Consider the following 16401-nt stretch of genomic DNA (forward strand, 5'->3'; position numbering starts at 1 on the left):
TTATGAAATTAAGAGTAAGTCCAAGCCTTTTCCTTTGTCTACATCACAAGTTAGGCAGCCTTAGAGAGCAAAGGGTGTCATAAGTCTGTGGCAGATGAGGTGGAATCCAGGTGATTTTCCTGATAGAATAGTCTCTGAAGCAGATGTCTACCATTGCCTACTTCTTTCAGTTTGATCTACCTTTCTGTCGGGACCTTAACGTTTTTAATGCATATAATAGTGGCTCTTCTACTTATCTTTTTTATTCCAAAATACAAAATGCTGATTAAGAAACATCTTTTTAGGGAAAAGGAAGAGACAGAGGGCAAATGGACTGCCTACTGGGAAGGGAGGCGTGCTGCTCTAGGTGTAATAGTCCCAATTGCTCTCATTTTGAACCAGTTCTAGGCCAGGCACAGATCATCTGTTACCTGTGGTTCTTACTACATTCTCTAAGCAATGACTTGTTCTTCCCATATCAGGGAAGAGAAAACTTAGATCAGAGTGGTTAAGTAGCTCGCCCTGAGCACACACAGTTGGTGCAAGACGGAGGTTGTTTGAATCCAGCCCTGCCTGTCAGTGGTTTTAACACTGCTTTTGTTTTAAACAATCCTCAAGACCCTTTCTTCAAAGAACTCCTACTTGGGTCCCAGAATGTCAGGAGTCAACGTTGCAGGAGCTAACATGGGGGCCTGGAAGTCAACTGCTTGAGGTCACCCCGGCCATACTCCCACCCGGTGTCCCATGCCCGGGGCATCCCAGGGAACACCTGGGAATCTGCAGAGCATTCGTTACTACCATTCTTACTTCTTTGCTCTCATATATATTGACCAGGTGATGAGCTCCCCTCTTGAAGATAAATGCAAGATCTAGATCTTCTTACCTTTCCAGAGAGAGCACAGCATCTGGTGTCAGATATGCTCCCCACCCTGATGAGTGTGAGTCCGCCCTTCCCCCTCCATGATGTTGGGCAAATAATTTATCCTCTTGGAAGCTTTGGTTTCTTATCTTTTTTTAAATTTTTTTATTTTTTTCTGGCGGTACGCGGGCCTCTCACTGTTGTGGCCTCTCCCGTTGCTGAGCACAGGCTCCAGACGCGCAAGCCCAGCGGCCATGGCTCACGGGCCCAGCCGCTCAGCGGCATGTGGGATCTTCCCGGACTGGGGCACGAACCATCGGCAGGCGGACTCTCAACCACTGCTCCACCAGGGAAGCCCTGGTTTCTTATCTTTAAAGTGAGCATCAAGTTATTATGGTTAAATAAGCATTCCAACAAAAACCAAAAACCCTCACCCCAGTGCCTTTCAATAAATGTTAGTTTATTGCTTTTATTAGGAGTGCTTCGCCGTCACTAATTTTTATGAGGAGAGATTATTGCTAAACCCTCCTGGTTTCTTCATACCCTCTTTCCCTACGTGATTCGTTATTTGGGAAGAATAAACTGGGCCCCCTTTCCTCTTGGGAAGGAACTTGCCTTTGGTCTTACCTCAACGGGTATGTTAATCTGAGGGTTTAGTTATCTGTCTCCTGCTTCTCACCCTCAGCCTTGTGTTCCATAATCACTAATAAAGGAGGTATTTTAGTCTTTCATCTTCTGACTCTCTTTCATTTAGAACCTGACAGGAAAGAGGTATGCTAAGTGTTTGGCTTCCTTAATTCTATAATTACTATTTGTGGTCTTCCTCTCCAGTTCTCATAGAGGCATAGAATTTTAGAGTTGAAAGGAGTTTTTTTTTTTTAAAGACTGGAATTCATTTCACCATCTCATACCTGAGCCTGCCTGCCAGGTGGCTGTTCAGCCCTTGCCTGCACACTTCGGGTAACGAGGAGGACCTTGCTCTCTCAAGAGGTGGCCCAGGTTGTCTGGCTGGGGATGCTCTAGATTGTGCTGAAATTGCCTGAGGAAGGTTTGGATCTGGCAGTATGGAGTTTTCAGGCCTGAACTCAGTATAAAACGTTCAGATTAGGTTTTCTTTGGGAGGGAGTATTGGCCTGAAGCCTGTTCGCTTTCAGATAATTCTTTTATAAAATTCATTTTCCAATAAGTAGTCAGAATTGGCTGAGGGAGAGAGTGAGTGTTCTATGGGTTTTTGGCATCTCATCCTGAGAAATTTCCCACCAGTTCAGTGTGCCTGCTGCATCCTGAGCAAATTCTAGCTTGGGACTTGTCTGAAACGGTACAGGAGAAGGGCCCACGAGGCACTTTATTAACCTCCTGGCCTCAGTGCTCCAGGGTGAGGGATGCAGTATTGTGACTCCCAGAAGGCCAGCTCCTGAAAGCTGAGCATGGTGCGTACTCTGGTGGCAGAAAAGAAAACTACCAGTGAAATTCTCCCTTCAATGCCAAAGATGCTAAGTGAAAGTTTCAAGACACTCACCTCAAATACACTTGCCAAGCGGAGATGGACCGATTTGGGATCTGCTCATTTATGCTGTTTGTTCTTAACGTCAAGGCAAAATGCAGTAGGGACCAGCAAATGTTAAGAAACCAGGTTCCTTTCTAACCTTTCATTTAAAAAGGAACAGCTTTATTGAGATATAATTCACGTACCAAAAAACTCACCTTATAAAAAAAGTGTTCGATTCATTGGATTTTACTATAGTCACAGATTTCTGAAATCATCACCATAATCAATTTTAGAACATTTAATCACCCCCCAAAAACCCCTGCACCCATTAGCACTCACTCCCAAATCCTCCTCCACCAGCCCTTGGAAACCATTAATCTGCTTCATGTGTCTATGGATTTGCCTCTTCTGATAAATGGAATCATGAAATATGTGGCCTTTGCCTCTAGATTCTTTCACGTGATGTTTTCAAGATTCATTCCTATGGTAGTGTGTATCAATGCTTCATTTCTTTTTATGGCCTAATAATATTCCATTATATGGATTTATCACATTTTGTTTATCTAGTCATCTGCTGATGGACATTCAGGTTGTTTACACTTTTGGCTATTATGAATAACATTTCTATGAACATTCATGTACAAGTTTTTATGTGGGCATGTAGTTTCGGTTCTCTTGGGTGTATATGTAGGAATGGTATTTCTGGGTCATATTCCCTTAATAACCTTTTTAAATTGCTTCTTTTGATTGCTTTCCTTGGGCCCCATATTCCTGTTTTCTGGGTTTATATTCACTTCCTGTGTACTGAATGCTGTCCATGACTTGGTGTAAAGAAACAGAACAGAAATAGACTCACGGACTTTGAAAACAAACTTATGGTTCCCAAAGAGGAAAGGTCGGTGTGGGGGAGGGATGGGTTAACAGTATGGGATTAACATATACACACTACTATATGTAAAATAGATAATCAACAAGGACCTACTGTATAGCACAGGGAACTGTACTCACTATTCTGTAATAACCTATATGGGAAAAGAATCTGAAAAAGAATGGTTATATGTATAACTGAATCACTTTGCTGTGCACCTGAAACTGACACAACATTATAAATCAGCTATACTCCAAAATAAAATAAAAATTAAATTAAACAAAAATAATTGAAGGGAAAAATATTAAGTTAATGCATCTGGGACCCTGTTTAAAGTTCTTTGTGAAATAACTAAAAATTAATCAAGTGAGAATAAACTGAATCATATGAATGCTTATTATATAGAGTCTCTGCTAGATTATATTTACCTTTGTTCTCTTCTTTCCCAAGCGTCCACTTGAAGATTTACAAAGATTTTTTTTTTCCTTTTCCAGAATCGCAATGAAATAAAAAATGGAACTATCCTTCGGTTAACCACATCTCCAGTAAGTTGATCTTTGTTTTTAGCTTTCTAGTAAAGTCTTTGATCTGCATTTTGTTAAAGGGATTATGGGATGTTAATTTTTCACGGTGACTTTTGTGTGAAACAAAAGATCTTTGGACGGTCCTCATATTCTGGACTGGCAGGAATGCACCTCCTTCTATTTCCCTTGTATTTCCCATTACAGAAAGGGCAGTTTTTGTTCCAGGTTATGTGCAAGTAAATTGACCTTAAAGTTTGAGTTTTGGGGTCATCTCAGCAATTCTCATATTACAGATGGGATAACTCAGACCTGCTGATCGGTTTTACCTACCTGTCCACAGATCCACCTAAGGCCATCTGAACAAATTCAGACAACAAACAAAGGAAACAAAACTAGAGACAGCCCATTATTTCCCTTTGAAGTCAGAGGGTGTGTCCGTGTGTGAAAGAGAGAGAGTAAGCATTTTCTAGTTTTGGTCAGTTATTATGACAATTCATAAAAATATAGTTTAAGAAGTGTTTGCCACTTATGCTGTTTCACTGACAGCTGATTCTAGAAAAAAAAAAAAACCAAAACACTTTAAAGTCTTCCAGATAAAAGCTGCTAAACAAAATGCTACAGTATATTTAGATTACTCTAGCCGACTGCGTTGCTTATCTTGATCTTTCTTGCTGGCTTATAGATACTTTGGGTAGTAACATTAGCATATTTAAACTACGTATTTTTCACAGTGCATTTTATCGCTTTCCTAAAAAATAATCTGCACAAGATACACCAAGTGTTACTATTTTCACTCTGCATATGTGATGAAAACTGTGTCTAGCTCTCATTTTCAGTTTCTACTGAAACCATGTGGTAGGCTAAAAATAAATTTAAAAATTGGGAAAAGCATCTGGCTAAAATTAAATTGTGGGTACTGTAACCACCACAAATTCCTCTTGTCGAAAATTACATTAGAGAGGCTTACAAACTCCTGAACATTTTACCCAGTAACATTTTGAGCCTAAACACAGTGATGGACTCCATAAGAAAATGCTGCTGGCATTGGCTGAACTGTCTTTTGGTACCTTCTTTTCCACTTAATGGGAATTATCATTCATACTCATTTTTCAGTGGCTACATGATGAACTGAGACATTTTTGTCTGCCTTAGCATTGATCTTCTTACTTTAGTCTGCATGACTTCATGTTAATTTGACCTTTAGAGACATGGTTTCATTTGGGTTTTGTAGTTCCTATTTGTCCTGCTAAAATTATTCATCTGCTTGATGGCTAGAAAGAGTACACCTTGCCTTTTGTTTCATCTCAGAATTAGAAAGGCACTACTTTTAAAAAAAAATCTAGGCCTTCACTAAATGAAGTCAGTTCTCTTTTTTATTTGCCATGGGTTCATGAACAAAATTTCTGCAGCGCTAAGCTACTCCTTGAAAGAACGTTAGGTGTTTGGCAGGGTGCAGTTTGTCAGCATCTGGAAAGTCAATGTACTAACACCATGGCATGACTTGGCATCACTGGGGACAACGGAGCTTGTGCCCTTCATATACCCAGCACGGTGAATGGAGAGATGTGAAAGCCAGTGCACAAGGCAATATTATACGATGGAATTCACTACAAGAGATTGGTTTACATTTTCCAGAGGACAGTGGTCCCCAAACCTGAATCATTGGTAGAATTTTTAAAATGCTGATGTCTGAGCCTTTAAAGAGAAGCTGAATAATGGTATCTAGGAATAGGGTCCAGGCACCTGCAGTTTAAGTAAGCATTTATGGTTTGACTGTAGCCACAGGGTATAGAGCTGGAAATTACTCTATAATCAAGATAGTTTGGATCTGTAAACTTCACTTGTTGCTGGTAGATTTTTTTAAAAATTATTTTGTGTTTGACTGAAAAATATGGGTCAGCATATGCTAACTCTTTCACTTTTTACATACACGATAAAAATATATTTTAAAAAATAGCTGTCTCTATTAAATTTGCTAGGAGGTATTAGAGTACCATAAAGAAACTGGCAAGCAGTGTTGCGCTAGCTTTTACAAGTCCTTTCATCTACCTCAGCTGAACTCTCCCTGTAGCCAGAAAAGACGCACGCATGCCCACACTCATACACACATGCATACACACACACTCTTGTTTTAGGCAATGTGCAGCTGTGCTGAGTCTCACCTCCACTCTATCAGTGATGGTATTTTTGTTGATGGATTTATTTTCAGTCCTCCTCTATATAGAACTATCCTTTCTGGATTGTTCCTAACAAAATAAGGCATTAATAAGAGCAGATCTAAAAAAAACCCTGCATTTTTATTCTTTTAAAAGTCCAACACTTGGCTGATGGTCTTCCTCTGCATTGCACATCTTTAGACAATCTCTCTAGTGACCATCTTAAACATGTATCTTTTTTAGGTGTCCTATCCTTATCCATCTCTCCAGTATCATGAAAATCTAGCCACGAACAAACTCAGGGAATGTGTGCAAATGTGTGTGAATTTCTGAGCATTTCAGGGTTTGGAGACCTTCAGATTGTGCAGCTAAGTAGTGTTCCCTTGTACCTGCCATGATAATAATACCTGTGGAAATCTAACCTGAGGTCACATGTTGCATGAAGCATATTTTACATAAATTTTGGCTATTGTTCCTATTAGAAGAAGCTTGCGTTCCCAGACCATTGTTTTCACTTTCCTGAAATGTTTGTTTTAAAAAGTTTTCACAGTAAATATGTTTGTAGTCTTGGAGTGTGGAAAGCCACTCTAAGTAGGACACAAAGCCCAGAAGTTGTAAAGAAAAAGACTGATAAATTTGACTATCAAAAAATAAAAACAACCCCATAAAACCTTCATGTTTGGAAAGAATTCCAGAAACAAAGTCAAAAACAGCGAAATAAGGAAAACAATTGGCAACATGCACGATAAATAGAGGGCTAATTCCTCAATTTGCAGGATCTCTTAAGAATAAATTAACTGCCCCCAAAACAGATGGCCAAAAGCTATAAAGAAAAATGATTTCTTTCTCTCTCTTGATCTATAAATCTCTCTATATCATCTATCTATAGATATATATAGATAGATGGATCTATATAGATCTATATATGGCTATTTATCTATAGCTGTATAGATCTATATAGATATAGATACATATGAAAGAAAAAACTCAATCTTTCTCTCAAAAGAGTTGAAAATCTACACTCCTAGATAATCAAGGTGTGAGGCAAAGATGCTGTGGTGTCATGAGTATAAATTGGTACAGCCTCTTTGGAGGGCAATTTAGCTGTGTCCACCCAAGCTTAAAATACATTTGTCTTTGTCCTAACAATTTTACTGCTGGGAATTTATCCAACAGATAGACTCACAAAAGCACTGCAGGACACACACACACACACACACACACACATAAACACACACACACACACACTCCATACACACCCATACAGGGCTGTATGCATCATTGCTTTCAGTAATCAAAAACTGAAACCTGTTAACTATCAGTTGGGACTAGTTAAATGCATTAGGTTATAACTATGTGATAGAATACTGTGTAGCTGTAAAAAAGAATGTGTCATGTGCTGCCTCAGAGGCATCTAAAAATTTTATTATTAAGTGCAAAAGCAGGTTGTAGAACATTGTGTATGGAGTGACAGCGTTATGCACAGGGAAAGGAGGTGTATGTATGTTGATAAAAGGATAAAAATGATTCTCAAGGGATAACGCAAGAAGCTGTTAACATTAGGCTAACTTTATCGTTTTGTAACTTCTGGTAGTACTCACATATTTCTATACCGTGTGCTGGTGTTATTTTTAATTAAATAAATACACACACAAATACATATCATAATGTCACTACAGTATACAAGAGGTGAATCATAACATTCCATGCGAAAACCATTCCAGTATTCCAAACCATTAGATTTTTTTTTTTTTTTTTTTTTTTTTTTTTTTTTTTGCGCTAGGCGGGCCTCTCACTGTTGTGGCCTCTCCCGTTGCGGAGCACAGGCTCCGGACGCGCAGGCTCAGCGGCCATGGCTCAGGGGCCCAGCCACTCCGCGGCATGTGGGATCTTCCCGGACCGGGGCACGAACCCGTGTTCCCTGCATCGGCAGGCGGATTCTCAACCACTGCGCCACCAGGGAAGCCCGCAAACCATTAGATTTTTAAGAGCCGTTTTATATATGACCTGAACTCTTCTTGCCTTTTATCCCCTCATTTGGCCCGTGTGGACATATTAAATAAAACTGCTCCTCAAGTATCTACTGTTGCTTTGTCAGCTCTAAGCATAAACCCTGCCTTTCTGCTGTCTCTCGTTTGGGGAAATGATATTAGAGGCATCTGCGTCAGAGGGCTTGTCGCACTGATTTTGGGGGCCAGTTACCCTGGCAAAAAGAAAAGCAGTGTTATCTCAGTCACTCTGTGGATTCGAGTTATCAGAGATTCTTAACAGGGAGGCCATTACAATTTTTGGAACCAATTTCTCTTCACGGAGCTGAGAAACTTGAAAAGAATTGTAAGCTGTATTAAGTTCTATTTCTCTCCATTGCCCTATGAGCCTAACTTAGAGAGAAGCCAGTGGAGGCTTTTAGGCAGAGGAGTGACAAGATCACTCTAGCTGCTACCCAAGAACAGATTGTAGGTGGCAGGCGGACAGGTTAGGAGTTCAGTGCGGCAGTCCCGGCAGGAGATGAAGATGGTGCGGGCTGCCTGCGTTGTAAGGACGTGGAGGGTCTGCAGGAGTGTTAGAGGGCAAGCCCTAGCACTTCCTGATACTTCGGATGTGGTGCCCCTTGAGAGAGGCTGCGAGGACGGCCCGGTATTTGGGCACAATAAACAGTAGTGCTGTTTACTGGAATAGAAAGTTTGGGAAGGGGAAAATGAAGAGTTCGAGATGCCTGTTATGTGCCCATGTGCACAACACGTCAACCAGGCAGTTAGGAATGTGTGTCGGGCAGCCTGGAGAATACAGGTGTGCCAGCCATCACAGGTGCGTGGCGTGGAAGGCCATGCGCTGGGTGAGGTTGTCCGCCACAGGGAAGGCAGGGCCCTGGGCATACTCTCTCAGGTTTGGAGGAGGAGCTGGCCAAGAAGCCAACAGAAGAAAGTGCCTCAAGGAGAGAGAAAGGAACACTTAGGTGTGCTGAAGGATGCTGAGACAGTAGGAAGATCGGATGAGCGAGGAGGGTGTGCTGCACAGAGGTATTGGTAGCATCATGGAGCCGCTCTCCGCCTAGGTAGGGGTGAGGGTGGAAGCCTCGTGGAGGTGAGGAGAAGAGAGAGTATGAGGTGAGGTGAGTTGCAGCTTTAGACCCACTCTTTATTCCAGAACTTTTGCAGAGAGTGGAAGCAGTGAAATGAGGGCCCGGCTGGAAGTGAATTGATTGGCTCAATGTACAAAGGTTTGTACATTTCTGTTTTTTTTTTTTTTTAAGACAGACCGACCTATTAGAGATGTTTGCAGCTGGAAATGATCCACTGCAGGGAGAGAAACTGATGTACACGTGAAAGGGGGACACAGTAGAAGCAGAATACCTGAGAAGGTGAGAGGGGAAGGGCTCTAGAGCTGCAGGGAAAGATTGACCTTGGATAGGAAATAGAGGCCAGGTGCATAGAATCAGGAAGAAGCAAAGCGTGAGAGTAGAGACCTTGGGCCGTGTCCTTGGAAATAGGAAGATGAAGGAACTGTGGCTGTGCTTTTTGAAGTAGGAAAGTGCAGGAACTCCTGGCTGATTGCCTTTATTTCCTCAGTAAAATGTGAGGCAAGATCACTGGTGTGAGGGAAGCAGGGGATGGGCGAGTTTAAGGAGAGAAGAAAAGGTGTAAAGGAGTCATTTTGGAGGGACATAGCAGACATTCTAGGAAAGCATAGTCTGATTGCTGGGCAATATTGAGTGTACATTTGAAAATATCTGTGAAACCTGTGATCCTAAGGACATTTTAGATTACTTCTTAATTGGTATCACGGACCCGGAACCATTCTAGAAGTTTCTTGGGAATAATTTTAAGTAGGACCTTAAAGAATAGAGATGGTAAATACCTGGCACACTTCTACCATACATATCCGTTCTGTGTTCACCTGTGATCACTCTGAGGCTGTTTCCCTCTGAGCCTGGTCCCAGAACTTTCTCAGCCCAGGACATCAGGCAGTCACACTGAGCTGTTTATGGGGCTCAAGGCGAAACTTGTTTTCTATCCTTAGGACAGTGCCAGAAAATAAAACTTACTATCTGATACAATCACCCATATAGCTGCTAGACTCTTTTCAGTTGTGCTAACTGCTTGAAAAATCAGAACAAAGGTTATTTTATTTTTTAATAATGTAGATTTTCCCCCAAACATAAAAATATTGCAGACTCATGGAATATTTGAAAAGTGAAGCTTGCTACAAAAAATTATGTAGAATATTACAATTCATAAATAACAATGGGTCATATCTCGATCTGTTTCCTTGGGTTGTGTTTATGCAAATATGTGTGCATATGTATTCATTTATTTCTTCATACATTTAGTGGAACTTTTTTGAACTCCTGGTAAATGCCAGCCTCTGTTCTAGGTACCGGAAATAAAGTGGTGAGCAAATCTGACATATTTCTTCTTCTCCTTTACGTTCCACTGGATACACGCCCACACCCATATACATATACCTCTGCCCCTCAAACAATAAAATATATTTGCATCCTACCCTTTCTCCTAATATTCCATCAGGAAGATGTGCCCATGCTATCCTATATTCTCTGAAAGTTTCATTTTTAATTCCATATGATATTTCATCCTATGACTATATCATGAGTTATTTAACCATTGTCCTATTGTTGAACATTTTGGTGGCTTCCAGGGTTTGAATATAATGCTATTTTGAGAGCTCCAAAGGTACCACACATCTGTCTAGATATTTAAATGCATCCTTTCAGTCAGGGATGCTCATCACCACCCAGGATTCCTCCAGCTCTGCTGCTCATGAACCCCTTAGGCCGCCTGGCCCAGTCTGCTTGCCTGTCCTCACCTCCTTCCACTTTCTCCTTTGCTCTCCAACCCCAGATACACTGGTCCTCCTTCTGTCCCTCCAGACATGACAGGCTTGTTCCTCCTTTGTACTAACCATTCCTGCTGCCCAGAATATCTTCCTCAGCCCTTGCCTGATGTGCCTGACTCCTTGTCAGTCAGATGTCTGCATCAATGTTGCTTTCTTAGGCTACTTGTCCCCGAAAACCACTCCGTCTTAAAAAGCCACCCGTCACTATCTCATTCCTCTTTTAGGTTTTGCTCTGAACTCATCGATTTTTAATTTCTTACTGTTAATTTGTTTTATTGTTTGCCCCCCACCTCAAGGACGTAAGCTCCAGGAGGGCAAGAAGCTTGCCTCCTGTTTGTTGCAGAATCCTAAATATATAGAATAGTGCCTGGCTCAGAGTAAGCTTCCAGGAGTATTTGTTGAATCAGTGAGTGAGGATTCTGTCTTTGATTTTGAAGGGGCATAGCTTCATGGATAACTGTAAAGACTTGTCTGAATATAGGCCAAGTGAAATTATGTGCTGAGTAATCTTTGGCAAATAACTGATGCCAAAAAAGTAAGTTTTTCTTACACAACCCCAGTATCTTAATACTAAAACTTATTCTCACATTATTTTTTCTAATAGAAGTTTCACATCCATGTTATTTAGAAATTAAAGAAGGTAAAGAGAATACATTTCTCTACCTGTTCTGGTTCCACCTGGAAAAATATTGCATTAAAAATGTCCCAGCGGTTTGATGTATAATAATATTTTGATTGGGGCTCACATAGGGCATTAACATCTATGGAGCAAACTTTCTCTAGGCAGACTTCATGACAAGGGTTCCTCCCAAGTCAGAGTATCGCTTTGTTGTACTGTTGTGTGACTGTCCCCGTAAAATATTTTTGATTTCCACAGCAGCAACTGATTAGCAGTCCTAGGATTTGGGACTATTTGGTCTGTTAAAAAAATTTTTTTATTGGAGTATAGTTGATTTACAACGTGTGTTAGTTTCTGCTGTGTATGTATATATATATATATATATATATATATACACATATATAAAAATATATATACATAAATATGTATACATATATACAAATATATACATATAGACATATAGACATACATATATACATATATACATATTTATACATATATATAAATTCTGTTTTATATTCTTTTCCACTTTGATTTATCACGGGATATTGAATATAATATAGTTCCCTGTGCTCTACAGTGGGACCTTGTGGTTTATCCATTCTATGTATATTAGTTTGCATCTGCTAACCCCAAACTCCCAGCCCACCCCTCCCCCAGCCATCTTCCCCCTTGGCAACCACTGGTCTGTTCTCTACATCTGTGAGGGGCTGTTGAGTCTTAATTCTTCTGCTCGGGACACTTGTCCTTTCCAGGTTTCTGTTGTTGTCTCTCTTCACTTCTACTATTTTCAATTAATTCATTCATGAACTTCTAAGTAGGTAACATTTCAAGCACATACAAAAGCGGAAAGAATGGTATAATAAATATCATCTCCCTAGATCTTATAATTATTGACTCATTCTTTCTATTTTCTTAGCAAATGTTTCTGCTGAGAAATGTACCCTTTCAAAAGGGCGAGTAGATTGTCATTTTGCTACAGGAAGCCAGGAGGGGCTTGTGGTGCCCCAGCTGGAGAAGACGAGGTGGTGATTAGAAGACCGAGGCAGAGCCCATGAGCCCTGTGGGGCTGGTCCACACCTCCATCATCACTTTGAGACGCAGTATCGTGGGAGTTTTAGAACAGCGGTTCTCAGCATGTGATGCCAGGCTCATCAGCAGCAGCACCTGGGAGCTTATTAAACATGAACTTTAGGGGACTCCACCTCAGGCCTACAGAAGCAAAAACTTTGGGTGGAGCCTAGGTATCCATGTTTTAAGAAGCCATCCAGGGGGTTCTCATGCACGACACAGTGCACTACTTTAGAGCCTGTTCCCAGAGCCCAGCTGCCCAGGCTGTATCTTAGCTCCAGCGTGGACAAGCTGTGTGACCCTGGGCAAGTTACTTAACTTCTCTACACTTCCATTTCCTTTGCAAAATGAAGATAATGAAAGCTCCTGCCTGATAGATTGAATGAAGTCCTTCAGGAAGATATTTTGAATAGTGGCTCATAAAGAACACTAGGTGGGACTTCCCTGGCAGTCCAGTGGTTAGGACTCCGCACTTTCACTGCCGAGGGCCTGGATGCGATCCCTGGTTGGGGAACTAAGATCCTGCAAGCCATGCAGTGCGGCCAAAAACTGAAAATCACTAAGTAACTGTCAGCTGTTTTTATTAGTGTTATTAACAGCACCAAACACTATTAATTATGACAATGAAATCATTTTTGAGTCCTCATTATTATCATAATCTCTATAGTAAATACAGACTTCCTGCTGGGAGAAAAATGTATTTTTCAAGGAATTCAAAGTGACTCACTTGGTTTAAATATTGTACGTTACTGTTAATGCTGTATCTCCATTTGAAAATTTTGGAGAATGGTACATCTTTGAACAATGTAAAAAGATAAATAAAGTGATTTCCCCTTTCTAAAAAATGGAATTTAGGGTTTGAGCCATTTGTCAGCTATGTGGGTATCAGTGAATGAGTAGGAAAGGTTCTTAGTCTCCTGCACCTTCCTTTACTTTCTTCTACTAGTCTAGTTTCTGATGCAGAGTGTCAAGTTTGGGTTATCATTACATGGGAGACCACAGTATATGTCTCTGACCAAGTAATAGGAGTATGGGTTTCATCTGTCTTGGTCACTGAAGAATTGCATTGGTTTCCCAGGTGACTCCCCTTCTTTCTGTGGGGCTGCTTCCAGGTGACAGTAAACAGGAGATGGACAGGGAGGAAGGGGGCACTTGGGGTGGAGTCCCTTTGCTCTTAGTTCCTGTGTGGATTCTGTTTTTTCTGCTCTGCAATCTTAACCCTGTTATAGTTCACATGGGGCTCCTCTGATATTTCTAATCAGTTTCTGTTTGGGAGAAGATGCCTCATTGTTGGGGTCAAATATACCTTCTTCCCCTTTCTCTGAAATATGACAAGTTTCAAAGGAGAATATAAGAATGGCAGAGTGCTTCAACCATTGCAGTTTTGAGTTAATAACTGCAAAGATATTCAGTTATTTCTATTAAGCAAAAACACAGGCAGAAAAATGTATTATCTTATTTTTCCTACTGTCTGTCCCAACTGAAAGGTAGATATGGAAACATTTACTGGGTGAATGAGAAATACAGAAGACACATTATTATCTAGACATTCAGCTCCTCCAGTATCCTTCTGTCCTGCATATAGAAGCAACAGGCAAATGCCTTAAAAAGGGGAACTTTAACTGGAGACAAAACTGCTAATTTGGTTGCCTAATTATTTTGTTTTAAATACAGGCAGTAAATAGCTAATGCATGTGAAACTCGTGTTGTTGAAAAGTGGAATTTACAAGCGCCATTGTGTTGTGCTGGAAGACTTTTTCAGTAACCCCAAAAGATTATTTGGGTGTCTAATGAAGCTTTTGAACATTGTGTGTAGGCAGTTATTACTCAGAGTATTGACTGAATGGGTGAACATGCTGTATAAATTTGTGTAATTGCTTAATTAAGCAAATAGCTTTCTGTCATTTATAGATAATAATCTTACTTAAAAAGTAAACATTCTCCCCATTTCCCCCTCCGCACTGCCATACCCGCTCCATTTCTGGGGTTTCACTGTTCTTGGGTTCTTGCTTTTCCTTGAGATGGGAATATGGGTCCTGTCAAAAGAGGGCAACTGATTCCCGCTGTGAAATTGACAGGCATTGCCTGAAGTTGGAGTCATTATGGTTGGAAACCTGCCCCTGGTTTGTAATACTCATCTAGTCTTGTGCTTTTGGCCTTTGAGTCTTCATTTCTCAATGAGATGTGTTGTGGTTTCCTCTGTGAATACTGTGCTTTGTTTTTGTCCCCGGTGAGGCTCAAAACGCCCACCAGCTCCATGAACGAATCCAGTCGTCGAGTATGGACGCCAAGCTGGAGGCCCTGAAGGACTTGGCCAGCCTCTCCCGGGATGTCACGTTTGCCCAGGAGTTTATCAATCTGGATGGCATCTCTCTCCTCACGCAGATGGTGGAAAGCGGCACTGAGTAAGCATCTTTTACCTAGACTTCCAATCTGCCCTGTACTTTATAACGTTTTGGGTATTTGTTACTTTTCTTGTACTTGCAATTTCTTTTTTTTTTTTTTTTTTTTTTTTTTTTTTCGGTACGTGGGCCTCTCACTGCTGTGGCCTCTCCCGGTGCGGAGCGCAGGCTCAGCGGTGGGCCCAGCTGCTCCGCGGCATGTGGGATCCTCTCGGACCGGGGCACGAACCCGCGTCCCCTGCATCGACAGGCGGACTCTCAACCACTGCACCACCAGGGAAGCGCCTGTACTTGCAATTTCTAGTTTTAAATGCCAGAAATTGTCTAGGCTCAGGGGGAAAAAAAAATGGTGTTTAAGATAATGTGTGGGCTGTGGTTTCATAATGTTAGTATCACTATGTTTTCCACCCACCAACTAGCCATTATCTAAGACAATCTCTGAAATTTTAGATTTACAAGGAAAAATATTACTCATTATCTCTAAGGGCCTTTCCAACACAAATTATAATTCTTCAAAATGTAAATCCCTCACAACCTTTGCTTATCCCTAAAAAAAATTTTTCCTTCTCTGACTCCATTTTTTAAAAAAGTTAGAATACCTCCTTATGTTTCAAAGTCTTAAACCAGGTCGAAATACCATCCCTGAAGTAATTTTTTTAAAAAAATTAACACTTGACTGATGAAATGCATGTCCTTAATTATTTATCATTAAGTACAATAAACATTTATTAGGTACCCATTGTGGGCAGAAAAGTGGAAGTTGGGAAAATTTTAAATGATGTGAACCTTGCCATCTAAATATTTATGGAGGCAGAATTCAGTTGAGGTACAATTCCTCCTGAAGGCTGGGAGTCTAGAGGTTGGACCAGTTACATCTCATGGAACCTTATGGGTTGGGGGAGGTATCAGTGAATGGGCCTTGAAGGAGTTTGAGTTCTACCATGAGCGAGGAAGGAATGGGCATTGGGGAGCTCACGTTCTCAGGGTAGGGTTTGATCTCTGGTGTGATTCTCTGGCTACAGAGCCAGATGGGTCTAGCTTTTACATGTGTGGACAGATAATTCCCTTGACCACAGAATACCAGGGTAGGGTCCACAGGACGCTGTTCATTTCCATATAGTCAGGTGCAAGTGGTGAAGACTGTTAGAGCATGCCAGTTAGAGCATGTGAGAATGCTGGGCCAGCTAACTACATAGTAATATGCTAAATAAATAACGTGCAGAGTTGAGATAGGTATTTGTTAGGAAAGAATAAATAGCATTTAGAATTGGGGTGTAAACCTGGGCCAGTTAAATCTCTCTTCAGTACGTGGTGATTTAAACAATGACCTGCTGACTGTACATGGTAGAGACCTGTCTTGGCCCACTCCCTTCCTTCCTTCCTTTCTTCCTTCCTGTCTCCTCCTACACTTGGCATTATTTAGCCTCTGTAGTTGGCACTAATGAAAGATTCTTTTTTTTCTCATTCAAAGAGAGCATGTTTTATAACAGCAAGAATATCTCCTGTATAAGAATGTTCTCTAGAGTGTGGAGTTGGAGGCCTTCATAAAGAAGTAGAGAAAATATCTAGGAGTGAATGGG

General features: G+C 41.0%; 1 protein-coding gene across 9 annotated transcripts in view; it reads left to right on the forward strand.

Annotated features, from left to right (window-relative positions):
* ELMO1 (engulfment and cell motility 1) overlaps positions 1-16401 on the forward strand; it is an 803227-nt gene that overhangs the window by 376129 nt on the left and 410697 nt on the right. For all 9 annotated transcript variants that reach the window (XM_067042328.1, XM_067042327.1, XM_067042330.1 and 6 more), the window contains 2 exons: positions 3690-3740; positions 14655-14824. In XM_067042328.1, the coding sequence (XP_066898429.1) occupies positions 3690-3740; positions 14655-14824 (221 nt within the window). The remainder of the gene's footprint in view (positions 1-3689; positions 3741-14654; positions 14825-16401) is intronic.

Source organism: Kogia breviceps, chromosome 9 (assembly GCF_026419965.1).
Source record: "Kogia breviceps isolate mKogBre1 chromosome 9, mKogBre1 haplotype 1, whole genome shotgun sequence".
Lineage (NCBI taxonomy): Eukaryota > Metazoa > Chordata > Mammalia > Artiodactyla > Physeteridae > Kogia > Kogia breviceps.